This window comes from Chlorocebus sabaeus, chromosome 16, assembly GCF_047675955.1.
Source record: "Chlorocebus sabaeus isolate Y175 chromosome 16, mChlSab1.0.hap1, whole genome shotgun sequence".
Classification (NCBI taxonomy): Eukaryota; Metazoa; Chordata; class Mammalia; order Primates; family Cercopithecidae; genus Chlorocebus; species Chlorocebus sabaeus.
In genome coordinates, this window is record NC_132919.1 from 6,915,451 (window position 1) to 6,938,281 (window position 22,831).

A 22,831-nucleotide genomic window follows, 5' to 3' on the forward strand; every position below is an offset into this window, starting at 1 on the left:
ATATTAGTCTTTTTGGAAATGGGTTTTTGCAAACCACATATCCAACAGAGGGTTAGTACCTAGAATATATAATGAATTATCAAAACTTGACAGTAAAAAATCAATCTCAATTAGAAAATGGGCAGAAAGCTGGGCACAGTGACTCACGCCTGTAATCCCAGCACTTTGGGAGGTCAAGGCAGGTGGATCACCTGAGGTCAGGAGTTCAAGACTAGCCTGGCCAACATAGCAAAACCCTGTCTGTACTAAAATACAAAAATGAGCCGGGCGTGGTGGTGGGCACCTGTAATCCCAGCTACTCAGGAGGCTGAGGCAGGAGAATCACTTGACCCTGGGAGGTGGAGGTTGTGGTGAGCTGAGATCGCGCCACTGCACTCCAGCCTGGGTGACACAGCAAGACTTTGTCTCAAACAAAAAAAAAAAGAAAAGAAAAGAAAATGGACAGAAGACGTGAAGAGACATTTTACCAAAGAGGATATGCAGATGGAAAATAAGCACATGAACAAAGGTACAACCTCATTAGCTGCCACAGAAACGCAAATTAGAACCACAATAACGTATCGCTTTATATCTATCCAAAGAGCCAAAACTTTCAAATACTGACAACCAGATGCAGGTGAGGAAGTGGGCACACTGGATCATTTATATATTGCTGGTGGGAATATCAAATGGGACAACCGCTCTGGAAAAGAGTTTGGCAGTTTCTTTTAAAAGTAAACATGCACCCACTATATGACCCAGAAATTGCACTCTTGGGCATTTCTCTCAGAGAAATAAAAATGTGTGTTCACACAAAAACTTCACGTGAATATTCATAGCAGCCGTATTTGCAACAGCCAAAGACTGGAAACAACCCAGATGTCCTTCAATGAGTAAATGGCTAAACGAACTGTGGTACATCTATTGATACCACAGAATAGCGCTCAGCAACAGAAAGAAACGAACCATTGACACGTGCAACAACTTGTAAGAATCTCCGGGGAATTACGTTGAGTTTAAAAAGTCAATTCCATGGCCGGGCGCGGTGGTTCACGCCTGTAATACCAGCACTTTGGGAGGCCGAGGCAGGTGGATCACAAGCTCAGGAGTTCAAGACCAGCCTGGGTAAGATGGTGAAACCCCGTCTCTACTAAAAATACGAAAATTAGCTGGGTGTGGTGGCGGGTGCCTGTAATCCCAGCTATTCAGGAGGCTGAGGCAGAAAATTGCTTGAACCCGGGAGGTGGAGGTTGCAGTGAGCAGAGAGAGTGCCACTGCACTCAAGCCTGGCGACAGAGCGAGACTCCCTGTCTTAAAAAAAAAAAAGCCAATTCCAGGCCGGGCATGGTGGCTCATGTCTGCAATCCCAGCACTTTGGGAGGCTGAGGCAGGCAGATCACCTGAGGTGAGGAGTTTGAGGCCAGCCTGGGCAATATGGTGAAACTCTGTCTCTACTAAAAATACAAAATTGGCCAGGCATGGTGGTGGGCGCCTGTAATCCCAGCTACTCAGGAAGCTGAGGCAGGAGGATCACTTGAACTCAGGAGGCAGAGGTTGCAGTGAGCCGAGATTGCACCATTGCACTCCAGTCTGGGCAACAGAGTAAGACTCTGTCTAAAAAAAAAAAAAAGAAAAAAAGAAAGAAAAGAAAGTAAGACAAGAAAGAAAAGAAAAGAAAAGGCAGGGCCGGGCGCGGTAGCTTAAGCCTGTAATCCCAGCACTTTGGGAGGCCGAGACGGGTGGATCACGAGGTCAGGAGATCGAGACCATCCTGGCTAACATGGTGAAACCCCGTCTCTACTAAAAAAAAAAAATACAAAAAACTAGCCGGGCAAGGTGGCGGGCGCCTGTAGTCCCAGTTACTCAGGAGGCTGAGGCAGGAGAATGGCGTGAACCCGGGAGGCGGAGCTTGCAGTGAGCTGAGATCCGGCCACTGCACCCCAGCCTGGGCGACAGAGCGAGACTCCGTCTCAAAAAAAAAAAAAAAAAAAAATAGAAAAGGCAAATGACTTTGTAATATGCAGAAGCAAACAGTGAGTATGCAGGGAAAAATGGGTTTTACAGGAATGTTGAAAGATTAATTATTAAAATATTATAGGACTGGCACAGTGGCTCACACTGTCACCCATGGAAAGTATCCAAGTTACCGGTGGTGAATCCTTAAAGGTCTGTAGCAACCTCATTTCTTGCCTCCTCAGAAGAAAGAACTTGACTGAGGGGCATAAGGCAGAAAGAGAGACCAAGGCAAGTTTCAGAGAAGGAGGGGAAGTTTATTTTAAAAGGCCCTAGAACAAGAAAGAAGGAAAGGAAGGTACATTTGGAAGAGACCCAAGCAGGCTACTTGAAGGACAAGCTCAATTTTTAACCTTGATCCGAGAACTCCAGGCTGGCCCCTTTCCCATGATCCTGCCCACAGGGTGGCTGCCCACCTTACCCTTGGGAGGTGAGCATGTGCAGTGAGTTTAGGAAATTGTACATACACCCATCTGAGGCTTTCCTCCCTTTTCCAGTGGCGCCCCCAGAAGGTCATACTCTGCCATTTTGTCTCTTTTATTTTCCTTTTTTTCTTTTTTTTGAGACAGAGTCTCGCTCTGTCGCCCAGGCTGGAGTGCAGTGGTGCCATCTCAGCTCACTGCAAGCTCCGCCTCCCAGGTTCAAGCAATTCTCCTGCCTCGGACTCCCGAGTAGCTGGGACTACAGGCGCCTACCACCACACCTGGCTAATTTTTTGTATTTTTAGTAGAGACGGGGTTTCACCATGTTAGCCAGGATGGTCTCGATCTCCTGACCTTGTGATCCGCCTGCCTCAGTCTCCAAAAATGCTGGGATTACAGGCGTGAGCCACTGCGCCTGGCCTAATTTTTTTATTTTTAGTAGAGACAGGGGTTTTCCCCATATTGACCAGGCTGGTCTCGAACTCCTAACCTCGTGATCCGCCTGCCTCGGCCTCCCAAAGTGCTGGGATTACAGGTGTGAGCCACCGCGCCCCGCTCATTTTGTCTCTTAATGTGGGTGCCCGGGAAGTTGCTTCTCCCTGGAATCTGCATTCAATCGACACTTCAGTGTAACAGGTGTTGCCCCTCAGGAAATGGCCTCTCCCTGACACCAGCTACCAATTTATCACTTTTAGAGAGGCGATGTGATCATTGCCGAACCATCACCCAACATTCCTAGTGGGTGGGAAAGCCCCCTCCTGCCTGCTCATGCCTATCTACCTGTAACAACACCTGGAAACCCAGCACTTTGGGAGGCTGAGGCAGGTGGATTGCTTGAGCGCAGGAGTTTGAGACCAGGAGGCTCAAACTGGTCTTGAACCAGAAGGCCTTCTGGTCTTGAACCCAGTTTAGTGAGACCTTGTCATTATAAAAAAATGTAAAAACTAGCCAGGCGTGGTAGGATGCACCTATAGTCCCAGCTACTTGGGAGGCTGAAGTGGAAGGATCACTTGAGCCCAGGTGTTTGAGGCTGCAGAGAGCCATGATCATGCCACTGCACTCCAGCCTGGGCGACAGAGCGAGACTTTGTCTCAAAAATATATATATAGATGTGTGTGTGTGTTTATACACATATATATGTATATGTACACACACAATTTATATATATGTATATATAAAATAGCATTTTCTAGATTCTGTGATGTTTCTGGTAGCTTTCTGCTTTTGAAATTTGTGATTTTTTAAATTTAAATAAATGGTAATTTTTATGCTTAATTTTATATGCATAATTTTGTAATTATTCTTATAGAGGGCTTCCCAAAATTGTGTATACCTCAGGCCCCATAAAACTTGGAATCACTTCTCTGGCCCTAGGAAAAAGTACAGCAAATACAACTAAAATTCTGATTATATGACTGGTTTGAACATCTGGAAAAATCATATTGTCAAGCTTTTTACAGTTCAGGAAGACTCAGCAATAAGTTCAAAGAATATGAGGCAAATTTTTAAAATGGAACACTGATAAATTTCAGAAGAAAGGAGAGTTGTGCAAGAAAGGAAGTGTAATCAGATTATAGTAGTTGATTCAGCAGTAACAACATTGACACAGATACAACTGATACAAATTTTAAAGTAATATTTAAATACAAACTGTAGACTACGTGGGAAGATTTTACCTTGTTTACATGATGGCGACTAAATAATGTCTACAATTGATACAAAGATGAAATATCAGTTTGTGTGTCTTACTTAGAACTGCAGATGTCAGTACTAGAAGAAACTGCTAGAACCATTGAAAGCAGTTTCGGCCGGGCGCAGTGGCTCAAGCCTGTAATCCCAGCACTTTGGGAGGCCGAGACGGGCGGATCACAAGGTCAGAAGATCGAGACCATCCTGGCTAAACCGGTGAAACCCCGTCTCTACTAAAAAATACAAAAAACTAGCCGGGCGAGGTGGCGGGCGCCTGTAGTCCCAGCTACTCGGGAGGCTGAGGCAGGAGAATGGCGTGAACCCGGGAGGCGGAGCTTGCAGTGAGCTGAGATCCGGCCACTGTACTCCAGCCTGGGCGACAGTGCGAGACTCCGTCTCAAAAAAAAAAAAAAAAAAAAAAAAAGAAAGCAGTTTCTTCAGGCAGTAAAAGGAGCTAAAGAGAGCAGGTCAAGTAACCTATAGCCCTATAAAACTTCTAGTCTTACAGACCTTATACTTCTAGTTTTATAGACTTTATAAAACTTCTAGTTTTCTATAAAAATTCTAGTCCTAGAAAACTTTAGAGTTTTATTACTTCCATAATTTATTTTTTGAGAAAGGATCTCGCTCTCTTACCCAGGCTGCAGTGTAGTGGCGCAATCACATCTCACTGCAACTTCAATTTCCCGGGCTCAAACTATCCCCCTATCTCAGCCTCCCAAGCAGCTGGGACTGCAGGCATGAACCACCACCTCCAGCTGGGGTGTGTGTGTGTGTGTGTGTGTGTGTGTGTGTGTGTGCGCGCGCGCGCGCTCAGGCAATCCACCACCTCAGCCTCTCAAAATGCTAAGATTACAGGCGTAAGCCACTGCACCCAGCCTATTTTCACAATTTTTTTTTTTTTTTTTGAGGCAGAGTCTCGCTCTGTCGCCCAGGCTGGAATGAAGGGGCGCGATCTCGGCTCACTGCAAGCTCCACCTCCCGGGTTCACACCATTCTGCTGCCTCAGCCTCCCGAGTAGCTGGGACTGCAGGCGCCCGCTACCATGCCAGGCTGATTTTTTGTATTTTTAGTAGAGACGGGGTTTCACCGTGGTCTTGATCTTCTGACCTCATGATCCGCCCGCCTCCGCCTCCCAAAGTGCTGGGATTACAGGCATGAGCCACCACACCCGGCCTATGATTTTTTAAATTTAATCCCAATCCTGTACATTTTGAAGGGGCAATCCTAGAAAATGTTGCAACTGAAAACTGGGAAGTCTTGACCTATCACAAGGTTATGAGCAAAAAATTACTTGGAAACATTCTATGTGAAAACAAAGAAACAAAAGTGGTAACTACTTGCCCCACAGAGAATGATGACATAATGTATCCTACATCCCTGCTTGGAATTCTCTACAGCTGCTAAATCCAAGGAGGTAAAACCTGCCGGGTAATGGCATAGATTAGATTAATGTCCACCAGAGACTGCGAAGCGGAACAGGCACTGTGCAGTGACATAGTATTGCATCTACTCATGCACACAGGAAGGGCTGTGGCAGGGGACATAGGAAAGAGTTGACTCTGGGGAGATGAGGGAGGACGGAGAGGACACTCGTGTGTGCGTGTGTGTGTGTGTGTGTGTGTGATTTAAAACATTTTTTACTAATAGAATGTATTACTTCTATAATTTAAAAATTAAAAAATATGGGGCCAGACCCGGTGGCTCACGCCTGTAATCTCAGCACTTTGGGAGGCAGAGGCGGGCAGATCACCTGAGGTCAGGAGTTCGAGATCAGCCTGGCCAACATGGCGAAACCCTGTTTCTACTAAAAATACAAAAATTAGCTGGGCGTGGCGGCGCACGCCTGTAATCCCAGCTACTCAGGAGGCTGAGGCAGAAGAATCGCTTGAACCCGGGAGGTGGAGGTTGCAATGAGCGGAGACCACACCATTGCATTCCAGTCTGGGCAGCGGAGCAAGACTCCATAATTAATTAATTAATAAAGGATGAACAATCTTTTTAAGGTCCGTTTCAGAATGTTCTCGGAGTGGGAATTTTGTCCACTGTGGAGACTGTTGGTGACACCCTGTGTTGGAGATATGTGTAGATCTGCTTGGGGTCAAAAAGAGAGAGCCGTGGTGGTAAGAAAGCGACTTACCCATCCTCCTCTTCGTGACCATCTTCCTTGAAGGCTGAGAGTGGAGCTGGGGTGTGCCCTGCGACCCAGTCTGGGGAGAACCCAACGGCAGAGAAAGATGCTTCCTTTGGGAGCCCTGGGAGCCAGGCAGACCCTCCAGCCACAGCCCAGCTGACCCCTTTCCCACCGGTGCCAGCCACTAAGCCCATCTGTTCCAAGCCCCTTTCCCATTTCCCTGACCAATGTCCCTTGGGATTAGGGACCAAGAGGCAGCTGTCTGGGACGCACACCTTGCCTCTTCCACACTCTCCCCTCTCCCTCCTCTTTGCATGCTGTGTTTCTCAGTTCCCAATAACCAGGCCACAAAGAGATTCAAGCATTTGTTTCTTCTTTCCTACTCCATTGAAGAGGCTGACAATGATAATAATTACAATGAATTACAGAAGGAGGTGGGATCTCAGCCCTCCAGGGTCAGGGACTCTTAAACTACCTCCTTTCTCTCTTTGCTCAGCTCTTCCCCATACCCCTGTCTCAATGTTTCTTCCTTTCCTCAAAATCCTCAACAGAGAAGCCAGAGCTGGGCAGCTGTGGGGTATGGGTTAGACAGAGGTATGCTGGGGTCAGGCTGCCTCGCCGGTGGCATTCCGCCTCTTCTCACACACCCAGCGGTGCACCTGCAGGCAGAAGTCATCGTTCCAGCGGCCATCCGGCCGGACTTCAACACAGTCTTCACTTCCACCCAGCTCATGCCCGTGCCAATCATCTGGCTGAGTGACAGCCCAGTTCCTAAGGAGGCAAGAGAAAACTTAGACTCCGACACGGTGGTAAGAAAGCGACTTCCCCATCATCCTCCTCTTCACGACCATTTTCCTTGAAGGCTGAGAGTGGAGCTGGGGTGTGCCCTGCGACCCAGTCTGAGGAGAACCCAACCGCAGATAAAGATGCTTCCTATCCCCAGTCCCAGCAACCCTCACCCCCAGCCCAGAAAAGCACAGCTTTGGAGGGGTTGGGAGTCTGGGGAGGAGACGACTGGGGAATTTGGTCCCTGAGCGATGAGTCGGGTGGCTTGGCATGAAAGGCCAAGGGGGCTGTCCCCAGAGAAATCTAACAAGGAGATGAAGGAAGAAGCCACTTACTTGTAGTTGTGCCTATAGTCTGTGCCATCCACCCATTTCCAGGAGCCATCACTGTCCGTGAGACCTATCCAGGTATTGAAGGGGTTCGTGTGTTGTACAATGAATTTCTGGAAACACAGGCAAGAAGGAAGTTTACAGTCTCTTGTGCCTTTATCCTCCCTCCATGCAGGCATGGAACTGTGGCCCCCCCTCAGCCTTCCCCAGCCTGATCTGCCCCCAGGCTGAAGCATCAGCTCCCAACAAGGCTGCTTCCCAGCTTTTTTTTCTGTCACTCTAACTAGTGTTCAGTGCACATTTGCTGGGCTAGACGTTGTGTTGTCTGTGCAAAGACGATCTCATTTAATCCTTCGAAGCCCTCTAAGATGGGCACTGCAGTGACCACACTTTGCAGGGAGTTGCAGAGACAGAGAGCCAATCCTGTACCTGAGTTAGTGGCCACCGTCCCCTGTTCACAGCCCTGGCCCAGTGTCCCCCTTCATTCCCGGCTTATGGCTCTACCCAAGCTCTGGTTCTCTCCCTGTCTTCTGCCCACAGCTTTGAACTCCTGGGATCCCGACCCTGGTCCCTGCTCTTACTGCCCCCCAGACCCCAGACCCACTAAAGATCTCAGCTTCACTCGCCTCTCAAGTACCTCGGCCCCTGGCAGCTCTCACTTCTATGTGTAGCTGTCATTTCCTGAGATGTGTCAGGCCCGGGAGCTTCTAAGCTCAGACCCCATTATGATCTAGCTACACGGAGTCTGACAATGGGGGAAAATAGGGAGACGCCTGGGGTGTGAGGAAGCAGCCCAGTCAGCCAGTTCACAGGGGCTTGGGTGAATGTGGCCTTCGAGCCTGCAGATAGCTCCCCGGGACTCACACACACCCACACTCCCAGCACGGTAGCCCCTCCAAGTGGCTTTCTCTTACACATACAGCTGTTCCTGGGGACCTAAGTCCTGCAGTTCAGTAGGGTAGGAGGGGAAGGTGTGGTCACCTGGTTTTGTGGAGGAAGCAGAGGGATGGATCCATTGAGCAACGTGCACACTTAACATTCCCTCTGACAGCCTGTGAAGGGGCCCCAGTAGTATTTGAAGGACAATTGCCTAATTCTACTGCCACCCTCTCGAAAAACAACGAAGGTTGCAGTTATTCACCTCGTCTGACTGAGCACCAGAAACTGCGGCGTCCCTAAATCCTGGAATCCCACAAACAGGACAATGTCCCGTGCATGAAGGGGCAGCCCTGAGGCAGGTGAAGCTGCTCCCCAAATTCAGAGGAGTCAACGGAGTTGGAGAGAAAGTACCTGGAGACACACTATGTGCTGCTACCTGCTGCCAGCCCTCCCTCCCACCACCACCAGAAACGGAACAACTAGCCTAGTGCAGTGGCTCATGCCTGGAATCCCAGCACTTGGGGAGGCCGAGGCGGGCGGATCACGAGGTCAGGAGATCGAGACCATCCTGGCTAACACGGTGAAACCCCGTCTCTACTAAAAATACAAAAAACTAGCCAGGCGAGGTGGCGGGCGCCTGTAGTCCCAGCTACTCGGGAGGCTGAGGCAGGGGAATGGTGTAAACCCAGGAGGCGGAGCTTGCAGTGAGGTGAGATCTGGCCACTGCACTCCAACCCGGGCAACAGAGCGAGACTCCGTCTCAAAAAAAAAAAAAGAATGACATAAAACGTGAAAGAAGATATCAAAAAAAAAAAAAAAAAAAAAAAAAAAAAAAAAAAAAAAAGAACATGATAAGGAAAGGAACTGAAAAGTTTGAGCTACATAAAAAAAAAAAAAAAAAAAGCCCAGGCATGGTGGCTCACGCCTGTAATCCCAGCACTTTGGGAGGCCAAGGCAGGTGAATCACCTGAGGTCGGGAATTGGAGACCAGTCTGACCAACATGGAGAAAATCTGTTTCTACTAAAAAATACAGGTGTGTCGGCGCATGCCTGTAACCCCAGCTACTTGGGAGGCTGAGGCAGGAGAATTGCTTGAACCTGGGAGGCAGAGGTTGCAGTGAGCCAAGATTGCACCATTGCACTCTAGCCTGGGCGACAGAGCAAGACTCAGTCTCAAAAAAAAAAAAAAAAATTTTTTTTTTCAGATAAAACACTTAAGGAACCTAGGAAAGGAAAGACACAGACACATGGGAATAAGAGGTATCCTGGTCTCCTCACCTTTCCTATGGAAGTTATACAAACTTTTAGTTTTCAAAGCCAATAATTTTCAGCCTATTAAAGTTATACAAGCAATCACTGGAATAACTCTAAATAAACTACATAGCTTCCAAAATACCATAAAGGAGAAAACAAAAAGAACACCTCTCACATAGCAATTGTAAGAAATTAAAAAGCACGTAAAGCAGAAAAAAGAAAGGACTAGAATTAAACATAGCTACTAAAATATAAATGAGACATTCACCTATTGAAAGAAAAGGTACTTATTAGATTTTAAACATCAAAAACAAAACCTGCCAGGCACAGTTTTTGGATTACAGTGGCTCAGACACCTGTAATCTCAACACTTTGGGAGGCCCAGGCAGGCGAATCGCTTGAGGCCAGGGGTTCAAAAAGATCTGGCTCTATTGCCCCCAGCCTGGGCAACATGGCGAAACATCGTCTCCACTAAAAATACAAATAACTACCCAGGTGTGGTGGTGTGCACCTGCAGTCCCAGCTACTCAGGAGGCTGAGGTGGGTGAATCCCTTGAGCCCGGGAGACACAGGTTACAGTGAGCTGAGATCATGCCACTGCACTCCAACCTGGGCAATAGAGCCAGATCTTGTCTCAAAAACAAACAGAACAAAAAAACCTATACAGGAGAAATACCTTAAGCTTAGCTGCCCCGTGGTACCCTTCAGGGAATAGGGAATGATCCAGGATGAAGCCAAGATTGATTTAAATCAGTTTTTTTTTTTTTTTTTTTTTAAAGTCTGAGTCTCGCACTGTCGCCCAGGCTGGAGTATAATGGCGCGATCTCGGCTCACTGCAACCTCTGCCTCCCGGGTTCAAGTGATTCTCCTGCCTCAGTGTCCCAAGTAGCTGGGATTACAGGCACCTGCCACCATGCCCAGCTAATTTTTGTATATTTAGTAGAGACGGGATTTCACCATTTTGGCCAGGCTGGTCTCGAACTCCTGACTTCATGATCCGCCTGCCTCGGCCTCCCAAAGTGCTGGGATTTACAGGTGTGATCCACTGCACCCGGCCTAAATCAGCACTTTTAAGGGTGAGATCTAGGAGTCGATATTTTTTTTAACTCTTGAAGAAATTACAATGTACAGTCAAGACTGAGAATCATTAATTTAAAACAGAGATTCAAAAAGGTAAGAAACAAAAGGATGGACAGAGATACAGCAAGCAAATGCAAGTGAAAAAAAAAATCAAGGACTATGGTATTTATATATCAGATAAATTCAAGGCAAAAACCATTAAGTGGGCCACATGGTGGCTTCATAATGACGAAAGCATCATCCACCATGAAGTTGTAGTGGCCATGAGCTTACTGTGTGCCAAATCACAGAGCACTGAGATCTTAGGTTGAGCTGCATGAAACTGACATTCTTATAGGTCAAAACTGATTAAATGCTGGCAAGTTCAACTTGACCAGTAAAGCAAAATATGTTCGTACTCACTCTATGCTGTAAAGCACTAACAGAGCCTGATGTAATGCAAACAATACATATATTCTGGCCCCTGTATCACATTGCTTAACTACTGTGGCATTAACATACTTCCAAGATCACGCCAAGCACAGTAGTTCACGCCTAGAATCCCAGCACTTTAAGAGGCTGAGGTGAGCCGATCACTTGAGGTCAGGAGTTCAAGACCAGCCTGGCCAAAATGGTGAAACCCTGTCTCTACTAAACATACAAAAATTAGCCAGGCACGGTGGCATAAACCTGTAATCCCAGCTACTCGGGAGGCTGAGGCAGGAGTATCACTTAAACCCAGGAGGCGGAGGTTGCAATGAGCTGAGATCACGCCATTGCACTCCAGCCTGGGCAACAAGAGTGAAACTCCATCTCAAAAAAAAAATTCCAAATTCATACAGAACAAGGCCCTCATAGACCCCACAGTACCAAGGCAGCACGTAGCGGTTGAAAACACTGGCTAAAGAAGCTGTGTGGGTCCCAACTGTGGCCCCATCTCTCGCTAGCTGTGTAACAAGTTACTTAACATCTCTGTCCCTTAGTGCCGACATCCTCCTTTCCCTCATACTGGGAAAAATATGAGCGCCTGTGCCCTGGGATGGTGGGATTTGAAGAAGTGAAAGGATGAAAGCACATAGTAAGTGCTCAGTAAATGTTACCATTATTACCCTCCTTTTCCAAAACTGTCCTGTCTATTCTAATGGGCTGATTCTTCGCCGTGAACTTTGCTGTCTGGCAGCAGCCACAGGAAGGGGAGACAGAGCACCTTGGAGGGAACCGGTCACCCTCTGCAGGTGAGTCACGGGGTTCCTGCCTGCTGGGTTCCCTTCATCCACGTGACCAGCACTCCGAAGGCCAGCATAGCAAGAAGGGACTCTCACTGCCTTCCCTGTGTTCTCCGCCCTGTCCTGGCCCCTTCGGTCATCCTGTCTCACATTCTGTCTCCTGACCTGCTCCACATCACCTGGTTGCCTGGCTCTGTCTCTTTGCCAAGCTCCAGGCTGCAAACTCCCACCTCTTAAAATCGATGGCTGCTTTAGATCAGAAAGCTGAACATATTAAAAAAAAAAAAAAAAAAAAAAAGATTCAATAGCTGTTTCACTGAACCTGCCAGAGCGCCACCACAATTCTACTTCTGCTTCCGGACTCTTTCTTCAGATTCAAAGGACAGGCCGGGCGCGATGGCTCACGCCTGTAACCCCAGCACTTTGGGAGGCCGAGGTGGGCGGATCACGAGGTCAGGAAATTGAGACCAGCCCGGCTAACACAGTGAAACCCCATCTCTACTAAAAATACAAAAACTTAGCTGGGTGTGGTGGCGGGCGCCTGTAGTCCCAGCTACTTGGGAGGCTGAGGCAGAAGAATGGTGTGAATCCAGGAGGTGGAACTTGCAATGAGCCAAGATCGCACCACTGCACTCCAACTTGGGTGACAGAGTGAGACTCCATCTCAAAAAAAAAAGGATAAAATAAGCCTGATCCAGCCTCCCAGAGCCTGCCTTTCAAGGGCTTCCTCCTGCCTGTGGGAAGCGTGGCCTCACCTGCTCCTCCCAGGAGTTGATGACCACCAGGTGCGCGTTCTCCAGCTGGCAGTACTTCTCCGCCTCGGCCCAGGCCTTCCCGGAGCGAGAGAACCAGTAGCAGCTGCCTTGGTGCTCCACCCAGTTGACAGGGCAGCAGGTCCTTTGGGAGCCTGAGGGGGCAGGGGGCAGGGTGATGAGATCCAGCCGGAGGGGCAGGCACACTGGGCCTGGAGACGGCCCCAGCCCTACCGTTGCTGTGGAGGAGCTCCATCTGGCAGGCCACAAAGCGCAGGTCCACGGGGAAGTGCTTCAGATGGAGGAGCAGGATGTCATGATCTAGGACAGGTAGGCTGAAAGTGTGGCCGGCAGGCACGGTCCCCACCTGCCAGGCTCCAGCCTGTGGCTGGGGAAGCACATACACCCACAGACACATACACCATGCATAGACCACACCACACAGCATACCACACACACACACACACCCAGACACATAGACCACACCACACACCACACACTACACCACACACACACACACACCAGACACATAGACCACACCACACACCACGCACTACACCACACACACACACACCACAGACACATAGACCACACCACACACCACACACTACACCACACACACACACACCACAGACACATACCATGCATAGACCACACCAACACCACACACTACACCCCACACACACACACACCACAGACACATACCATGCATAGACCACACCAACACCACACACTACACCCCACACACACACACACCACAGACACATAGACCACACCACACACCATACCCCACAAACACACGCCACAGACACGTACACCATGTATAGACCACACCATACACTACACCACACACATGCATACTCATACCACACACACATAGACCACACCACACACACCCACCCCACAGACATGTATACTATGCATAGACCACACCGCACCACACACATACACACATACCACAGACAGACCACACCACACACCATACCATACACACACACCACAGATATGTATACCACATTTAGACCACACCATACACATACCACAGACACATAGACCACACCACACACCATACCATACAAACACACACCACAGACATGTATACCATGCACAGACCACACCACACACACCACACACAACACATAGACCACACTAAACACATCACACACACACACACCACACACCATACCACACACACATACACTAGAATGTATACCACACAGACCACATACACACACACACACCAGACATATAGACCACACCACACACCATACCACACACAAACACACCCACATACCACAGACACGTATACCACACATAGACCACACACACAGACCCGTCACACACACACTCAGACATGTCACCCAGACCACATACATACATACACATATATACCACACCACACACCACACGCACACAGACACATCATACCAACACATACACCCACCACACATACATATGCACACACCCCCACATAGAGACACGCCACACACACACTACAGATACAACACACAGACCCATCACACACACATCTACACACACAAATACACACATACACCATACCACACACGTACACACACAACACACACATATACACCACACTACACACCACACACAGATCCATGACATACCACACCACACATACGGAGACACAGATACAGATACACACGCTTACAGGCACACACACGCGCGCGCACAGACGCGCGCACACACACGTGCACACTACACATACGCCACACACGTACACATGCGCGCACACCCCGGAGGCTCTCTGACCTGCTTTCAGGTCCTGCTGCTGTTTCTCCAACTTGTCTCCTAGGGATGTGATCTTGTCACCCACGCTGCCTCCTGAAAGCCGAAAGCCAGCTGTTTCCGCACTGAGCCTCCCTCCGTCTTCATGCTGCTGGGGCACCAGGGGGCCAGTGCCTCGTCCTGGGCGTTGCAGGCGTCCACCTGCTGGCCTCCTTGACCCCACCCAGGCTCCCTGCACTGCCACAGTGGCTCAGGCCACTCTCCTGCTTCAATCCCTCCAATGAGTCCCCGTTTTCTCAAAATAAAGCCTCGCTCTGTCAGCACGGCTCGCCTACGTGGCCCAGCCCCTCCCCACCTCTCTGGCCACCCCTTATCGGCCTCCCGCTCCGATGGGCTCCTGCCAGACTTGATTTGCTCACAGGCCCAAGACATGGTGACTTCCTCGCCTCCGGGTGTCGCAGATCCAACCTCTCCACCTGGCACGAGCCTCCTCCGTCCCCACCTGCCTCCCTCCTATATATCCCCCAGGGCTCCTGGACGCCTTGCCCAGCCTGCACCCCCACAAGCACCCCCACACAGCCCTGTTGCAGACTCAGCATTGAGCCCAGCAAACCTGTGCGGATAAATGAGAGCCCAGCCGTCCAGCGCCTCACCGTGGGTGCCAAGAGCATGGACCTCCATCAGCGTGCTCGAGGAGAAGTTGCTGAAAGCTTCCTTCAGGCTCCGCAGCTCTGCTTGCAGCTGTGCACCTTGTCAGAAGGCAGTGGGGGCAGGATGAGGTGGAGGGGCTGTGTCCCCATCACCGTCTGTGTGACCGGCCCCTCAATGGCCCCGCATTTGCCCCGGCTTGTGCTCCGTCCTGCCTCCATCCCGCCTCCATCCCTTCCCCTCCCATCACCCCGTCACTGCCTGCCACTGCCCGTGTCTCTTTCCCCACCCCTTGCCCATCCCTGCTGGCCCCTGTGACCCTCACTTTGGGACCCGATCACACAGATGGCCACCAGCAGCAGGATGTTGAAGCTCAGGGCAAGCACACTGAAGCGGACCATGGAGCAGAGACGCTGTGCCAGGGGCTGGGCAGGAGGTGGCCCTGTGGGAGAGGGGCATAGGAGCCGGAGGTAAAGGCAGGGTGCCGAAGCCTGAGGAGGCATAACCTGGGTGGAGGGATTGGTTGGGGCCGTGGGGGAGTCATCGCAGGCTTTGACCCCAGCATTTGAGCATTACACACACACTCTTACACATTCGCACCCATATTACCATGTACAAATATACACACGCAGCTACCCTGGTGCACACACACACCCATGCATACGACTCAGGATATTCACATCAGCTGTGTGCAAAGCCCAAATCCTGGAGTTAGGGGACTGGGAGACACAGAGGGGGCTGGGGGACAGACCCGGCCCTGCCTAGGCACCCATCCTGAGATGGGGGACCTGTGAATGGTTTTCCTCCCATCCAGCCAGTGGCAGAGGCCTCCAGATCATCTCGGACCTTAGTCTCAGCTCTTCTAAGGCCCCTGTCCCCTCAGATTGGAGATTCCAGCAGCTGGGCCCTGTGTTCTTCCTAAAATCCATACTGGAACAATCCTTCCCCTCCCAAAATTCCATTGAGATCCTTAAGTCTGGGTCATTCCACCATAGCCCACTCTCCAAGCACAACCCTCCAGGTCCCACCTGTTGTCCTCATCCCCCACCACGCAAGGCCTCCTCCCCAGCGCCCTCTGCCCTCGCTCCCCTAGAAACCTTGTTCCACACTAAATTTGCTCCCCTCAGCCCGGGGTCATCTCACAGGTACCTCTCCCGCCCCTTGATCCATCTGCACCCTGACAGCACTGACACACACATTCACATGCTCTCACACACTCACACACACTCACACACTCTCACACATTGCTCACGTCACTCAAAAACACACATTTGCACACACTCACGATCATGCTCTGCTGTACCCACTCTCACATGTGCACGCACACGCTAATGCACACATTCATACGCCCTCCCACACACATACACACACCAACACACACCTTCTGACACACCTACTCACGTACACTCACACACCCACGTCTTCCTGACACAGAGCTGGGCTCCCCCTCTGCTGCCTCCAGGCCCAGAGCAGCGCCAGTTGTCCCAGCCCTGAGCTCCCATCTTTGCAGCATCCACCTGCAAACAGAACACCTTCTTGGCCTCGGACCCTGACTCTGTGGACCTCCCTGTCTTCTCATTCTTATCATCCCTCACCCAGCACGACCACGCCCTGGGGAGGCTCAGTCAGGGGCCCAGATCTTCCTCCCCAGGTCACTTCCTGCCACTGTCCTGAGTCTCCATAACTCTTCATTTGTAAGTGACTCTCCATAACTCTTCATCTTTTGCACACCAATGACTTCCACCTTCCCCCGACTGCAGCCACACTCAGGACCCCATTCGACCCAGGGAGGTCTCTGACACCTCCACTGCCCACTCCCGCTCTGAGCACAGCCCCACCCGCCCTCTCACCGCCCCCATCACTTCCTCTGAGGCCTTCGCATTCCTCTCCATCCCGAAGCGCTCCGGGACCACGGTGTTCCCCACCAAGCTGGCCCTCCACGGATGAGTCCCTGACTGTTGTCATCCCTCCACGGATGAGTCACCCTCCACTCAGAGGGCCCTGTCCTGCTTCCCAGTCAGACTTACCAACTGCCAACGCCGGGTCAGCCCAGCAACGTGTCTGTATATCCACCCTGAAACCGGACTGCCCACAGGCAGCCCGGCTGTGCCTCCAGGTAGCTCTGAGATCACGCACGAGCATTCAGTTTCTCCGTGCTTCCACTGTCTCATGTGTAAAATGGAGATCACAGTCCTAGCTACCCGATTGGATTGCTTGGATAATTAGATGAGAGCGAGACTCCGTCTCAAAAAAAAAAACAAAACAAAACAAAACAAAATACGTAACATAGGCTGGGCACAGTGGCTCAAGCCTGTAATCCCAGCACTTTGGGAGGCCGAGACGGGCGGATCACGAGGTCAGGAGATCGAGACTATCATCCTGGCTAACGCAGTGAAACCCCGTCTCTACTAAAAAAATACAAAAAACTAGCCGGGCGAGGTGGCGGGCACCTGTAGTCCCAGCTACTTGGGAGGCTGAGGCAGGAGAATGGCGTGAACCTGGGAGGCGGAGCTTGCAGTGAGCTGAGATCCGGCCACTGCATCCCAGCCTGGGCCACAGAGCAAGACTCCGTCTCAAAAAAAAAAAAAAAAAACGTAACGTGCTTCTTAGGCAAGTTTAAACTTAACAGACAGGGTCTGCCCAAGATGGGAAGATTCCTTCTCTCCCCAGAGACAATCAAAACAAAAACAGACAACTATAGAACATGACAGCTTTCAAGACTCTGGACATCAGGCAAGGAGGAGTAAAGATCCCTGAGGGATAAGAAGCGAACGAGATGAGCCCTCTGATCACCCCAGCTTATTGCTTGGAGAGAGTCTGCAGGTTACAGGCCAGGAAAGGGAATTCAGGCAGAGCCCAAGAGACTCCCCATGTTGAGGAGATGGAGCTGAGAGTCTGAGGAGACCAAAACAAGAGTTCAGACGATCAAACTAACTCTAAGTTACTTAACCGCATCCCAGAACAAAGCTCAAGAACATTTAGAGGAATACACAAACATCCGCACCCAACAAGGTGAAATTGACAACGTCGGGCAGCCAATAAAAGATTACAAGGCATACAATGAAAACACAACGCATAAGGAGGACGTTCGTAAATTTCAAGAGAGATCCAGAACTGACAGGGATGCTAGAATTAGCAGGTAAAACAGATATTATAGCCATACCCCCATTATGTTCAAAAAATTAAGTAGAATGGTGGAGGATATTTAAACATTCCCAGGCCAATTTCTAGAGATGAAAACTACAATGTCTGAAATGAAAAAACACACTGGCCGGGCGCGGCGGCTCACGCCTGGAATCCCAGCACTTTGGGAAACTGAAGCAGGTGGATCACAAGGTCAGGAAATCGAGACCATCCTGGCTAACATGGTGAAACCCCATCTCTACTAAAAATACAAAAAATTAGCCGGGCGAGGTGGCGGGCGCCTGTAGTCCCAGCTACTTGGGAGGCTGAGGCAGGAGAATGGCGTGAACCTGGGAGGTGGAACTTGCAGTGAGCCGAGATCACGCCACTGCACTCCAGCCTGGGCGACAGAGCGAGACTCTGTCTCAAAAAAAAAAAAAAAGAAAGAAAAAAGAAAAGAAAAGAAAAAACACACTGAATGGAAATAATGGAAGATGAGAAATGCGTAAGAAAAATTTAGAGCCAGGCACTGTGGATCACATCTGTAATCCCAGCACTTTGGGAGGTCGAGGTGGGGGGATCACTTGAGCCCAGGAGTTCAAGACTAGTCTGGGCAGCATGGCAAAACCCCTTTACGTGGCAAAACCGTCTCTACAAAAAAAATTTTTCAATTAGCCAGGTGTGGTGGCACATGAAACCCACATGCTACGTGGGAGACTGAAGTCGAAGGATCGTTTGAGCCCAGGAGTCGAGGCCACAGTGAGTTGTGATCGAGCAGCTGCACTCCAGCCTGGGCAACAGAGTGAGATATGAGAGAGAGAGAGAGAGAGAGAGAGAGAGAGAGAGAGAGAGAGAGAAGGGAGGGAAGGAAGAAAAAGCGAAGGAGAAGAGAGGAGGGGAGGGGAGAAGGGAGGAGGGAGGGGGAAGGGGTAGGGGGAGGGGAGGGGGAAGGGGAGGGGGGAGGGGCAGCGGGAAGGGAAGGAGAAAGGGAAGGGGAAGGGGAAAATTTAGTTAAAGAACATCTATAACTCTACAAAATAAAACACTGGGAGAAAAAAAGAATAAAAAAATAGAGTGTGGGTGAGCTGCGGGACCATTCCTACATGCATAATTGAAGTCTTTAAAAGAAAAAGGAGTAACAGAAAAAAATCAAGTGCTGGAAGGAGTGGAAGATGCGCCCTGGTGAGCCACTGATCAGTGTCAGCTCACATGATGACGCTGCCCCAGCCCCCACCACCCAGGCGGCTGGAGAGAAACGCAGTGACTTGACTGCATCCCTTCAGATGGCCCCTCACTGGTGTCCCTCAGTCCATTCAAGTGAGCTCGCTCTCCCATTAATTTCAGAAATCCTGGCCTCTCTCCAAGCCTCCTGCTCAAACTCTAAATTCTCTCACCCTCAGAAGATTCAGCAGCATTCAATATTCTTTCTGAGTGTTCACTATGTGCCGCGCGCTGTGTGGGCACTGGAGTTGCAGAGGAGAGTGAGGCAGACAGGGCCTCTGCCTGTGGGGCCACCGCCTGTTGAGAAGTCCAGCCAGCCTACTACAGGGAGAGGAGACGCTACGGGTGTTCCTGAGTGCTCCCCGGAGGGCCCACCTGTCCCTCCTGTGCCATGCCCTGCCCTGCCCAGCACCAGCCCTCCCTCGGCTGGCCAGCCTCAGGAAGGAGGAGTCCCTTCTCCCAGCCCAACTAACCCAATCCCCTTCCTAAGCTCCAAGTCCCTGCCCCCGCTGCCTCCATGGAACCCGGCTCCACCACCAGCACCCACACACCTGACACTCCTCCATCACTGGCTCTTGCCCTTCTGCCTAGAACTGCTCAGATCTCTCTCACCTTAAAATCTTTTCCCACCAGCCTGAGCAACATAGCAAGACTCCATCTCTCAAAAAAATTTTTTAATTTGCCGGGCACAGTGGTGAACACCTATAAGCCCTAACTACTTGGGAGGCTGAGGTGGAAGGATGGCTTGAGCCTAGGAGTTCGAGGTTGCAATGAGCTATGATCCTGCCACTACACTCCTGTCTCTAAAAAAAAATTTCCAAGAAACTTGGATCCTTCAGTCAAGATTTATTAGAGAAGGATCCAGGGAAGGGTCTTGGGAGATAGGGGGAGCAGGGATCTTCCAGGATCTCTCTGTGCTCATGTCCCCCACCCACCCCAACGCTACACACACATGCACACATACACTCACACACACACACACGCACACACTCATATGCACAACATACACACACACTCACACAACACACACACGCACAACACACACACGCACAACACACACACAACATACATGCACTCAAACATATACACTCACACAACATACACGCACAACATACATGCACAACATACACAAACACACACGCTCTCACACACTACACACACTCACATACACAACATACACACGCTCACATAACACACACAACATATGCATGCTCTCACGCACATACACACACACATTCACTCACACACACACGAACACACACACAACATACATGCACTCACACAACATATACACTCACACAACATACACACACAACATACACGCACAACATACACAGCATACACACACAACACACACGCTCTCACACACAACATACACACTCACATACACAACATACACACGCTCACATAACACACACAACATATGCATGCTCTCACGCACACTCACACACACAACATTCACTCACACACACACACGAGTCCCAGCTGAATCTGCATTCCTCATATGCACATACATGCACATGCACACACGGGGCACACGTGTTCTTGGGTTGGGAGAAGGGCAGGAAGTTATCGTCCAGATCTCCCCACACCTCTGGGCACACGCCTTTCCTGGGGTCCTGGGGTAGACAGGAAGGTGAGGTGAGGGGACAAGCGGGGGTGCTGGGCCCTCCTCAGTCCCTGTTCACAGAGTGGGTGCGGCAGAGACCTCAAAGGGACAAAGCGATCGCGAGCTGAGACGGAGGGGAGCGAAGCCACAGACACTGCACACTTGCCTTTCAAAGATGGATTTCCTCTCCTGGGATTCCGCCCGCGAGGCCCTGGCCCCTCACCTCGGTGGAAGGGATGGTCATTTTCCTCCGAGCTCAGCTGCTGGATATCTTGAAAGTCCTTGGCCATGATGGGGCCCGGACTGGAGCTGGAGCTGGGCTGGGCTGAGGTTGCTCTGAGGGCTGGGGCGGGGGCAGAGGTGCAGATTCACACGGAGGCTGACTACGGGGTGGGTGCAGGGTCAGAGGGGGTCGGGGTGGTGGCCTGTGTTGGATCTGAGGTTGGCAGGGGGTTTGGACTGAGGTTTGAAATCCCACTGGGTCCTGTCCCTTCTCAGGAGACCTCTTGGGCCTTGACCTGGCCAGGAGACCCCTCTCCACGCTCATGGACCAGACCACCCCACAGTTTCCCACGGGGTCCTCCCCGTCCCTGAACCAAGGCCTCCTTGTTCCCAAACATCCTCATCCCAGTTGCCTCCCCAGCCTCAGTCACCTGTGAGAGGTGTGGAGAGCGGACACCCGGCTCCCGCAGGCAATCCCGACCTTGGCCAAGGAGGGGTTAAAGCCAGGAGAACTGGGGCAGGTGGAGCTCACAGAGGAGAGGCGAGTGGAGGAGGGGCTGGTCCAGACAAGGCCTGCACCGGAGGGTCTGAGTGTCCAAGTTCTAACCTGGCACCTCCTGGCCTGGGACTTTGGACAGTAAACAGAAGAGGAAAAAGAGCTATAATTCATTGGTGGGGTGGGGGCAGGGGATGGGGCCATCTCTGTTCTTATTCCCAGAGACGGGGCGTCCCCTGGGCTGCCCTCAACTCCACACGCCACTCACCCCATTCATTGTGCCATTTGGAAGGGGTGCCAGGCCAGGAGCAGCTGGGGTGCAATTTACCGTTTCTCTCTCTTCCTCCCCCTTTCACTTCCTGCCTCTGAAGTTCCCAGAACTGTGGGTGTCTCCAAATATCCCTGACCAGGATCAGAGGGACCGGTTCTCTACTCTTGCCCAATTCGGTGTCTGAGCCACAGACCCCAGCTTCCTGTGGGCTCGGCCCCCGGACTCTCAGCTCTGGCCCTACTTGCTTCACTCTCCTGGGGAGTAAAGTCCCTCAAATCCAGAAACTGCAGCAGGAGGAGGAAGGGGCTTTGCAGAAAAACAGCTCTCCTTGCAGGAGGAATCCAACCTCAGAGAACCCTGTCCGGCCCAGACCCCGCCCCGGCCCAGGCAACACAGACACTGTCCTCAGGCCCAGCCACTGCCCTAAATTCTCCAAGGTGTTTCCTCATTTATCACAGCACAACACCTGCTACTACGAGGCAGGACTTCTGCTATTCCCATTGCACAGGGAGGAAGCGGAGCCTCGGAGAGATGAGGCAACTTGCTCTAGGTGGAGGCCCAGGTGAGTAGAGAAACTGGGAAAGCAAAATGGAGTAAAGAGGGGAAAATAACATATAACAAAAGCTCTGGCCGGGCACGGTGGCTCACACCTGTAATCCCAGCATTTTGGGAGGCCGAGATGGGTGGATCACCTGAGGTCAGGAGTTCGAGACCATCCTAGCCAACATGGTGAAACCCCTGTCTCTACTAAAATACAAAAATTAGCTGGGCGTGATGGCGGGTGCCTGTAATCCCAGCTACTCAGGAAGCTGAGGCAGGAGAATTGATTGAACCTGGGTCGTGGAGGTTGCAGTGGGCCGAGATCATGCCACTGCACTCCAGCCTGTGCAACAAGAAACTCCACCTCAAAAAAAAACATAAAAAAGAAAAGAAAGAAAAAAAAAGAAAGAAGAAAAGAAAAGAAAAGAAA

At 50.7% G+C, this 22,831-nt stretch overlaps 1 protein-coding gene across 4 annotated transcripts; it reads right to left on the minus strand.

Annotated features, from left to right (window-relative positions):
• Nucleotides 1-6,289: 6,289 nt before the first annotated feature.
• On the minus strand, nt 6,290-22,003 carry ASGR2 (asialoglycoprotein receptor 2). 4 transcript variants are annotated; one of them, XM_073005533.1, is made up of 9 exons: nt 21,526-22,003; nt 21,039-21,308; nt 15,230-15,361; nt 14,925-15,020; nt 14,296-14,367; nt 12,757-12,843; nt 12,526-12,677; nt 7,359-7,465; nt 6,290-7,008 (listed from the first exon to the last, which is right to left on the minus strand). In XM_073005533.1, the coding sequence occupies exons 2-9, from the start codon at nt 21,160-21,162 to the stop codon at nt 6,843-6,845; spliced, it is 936 nt and encodes a 311-aa protein (XP_072861634.1). In that variant the 5' UTR covers nt 21,163-21,308; nt 21,526-22,003; the 3' UTR covers nt 6,290-6,842. The 4 variants fall into 4 exon arrangements, with proteins under 4 accessions (XP_072861634.1, XP_072861636.1, XP_072861637.1 ...); XM_073005535.1 differs by lacking the exon at nt 21,526-22,003 and having other exon boundaries at nt 21,096-21,221; XM_073005536.1 differs by lacking the exon at nt 21,526-22,003 and having other exon boundaries at nt 15,245-15,361; nt 21,096-21,162.
• Between the last annotated feature and the right edge of the window lie 828 nt (nt 22,004-22,831).

What these genes read in the sequence shown, in the direction of transcription:
- ASGR2 (XM_073005533.1), bottom strand. Translation starts at nt 21,162, where the DNA reads ATGGCCAAGGACTTTCAAGATATCCAGCAGCTGAGCTCGGAGGAAAAT. An exon ending in GGAGCTCCTCCACAGCAACG is followed by an intron (nt 12,678 to 12,756) that starts GTAGGGCTGGGG and finishes CTGCCCCCTCAG; the next exon opens with GCTCCCAAAGGACCTGCTGC. An exon ending in TCAACTCCTGGGAGGAGCAG is followed by an intron (nt 7,466 to 12,525) that starts GTGAGGCCACGC and finishes CTGTGTTTCCAG; the next exon opens with AAATTCATTGTACAACACAC.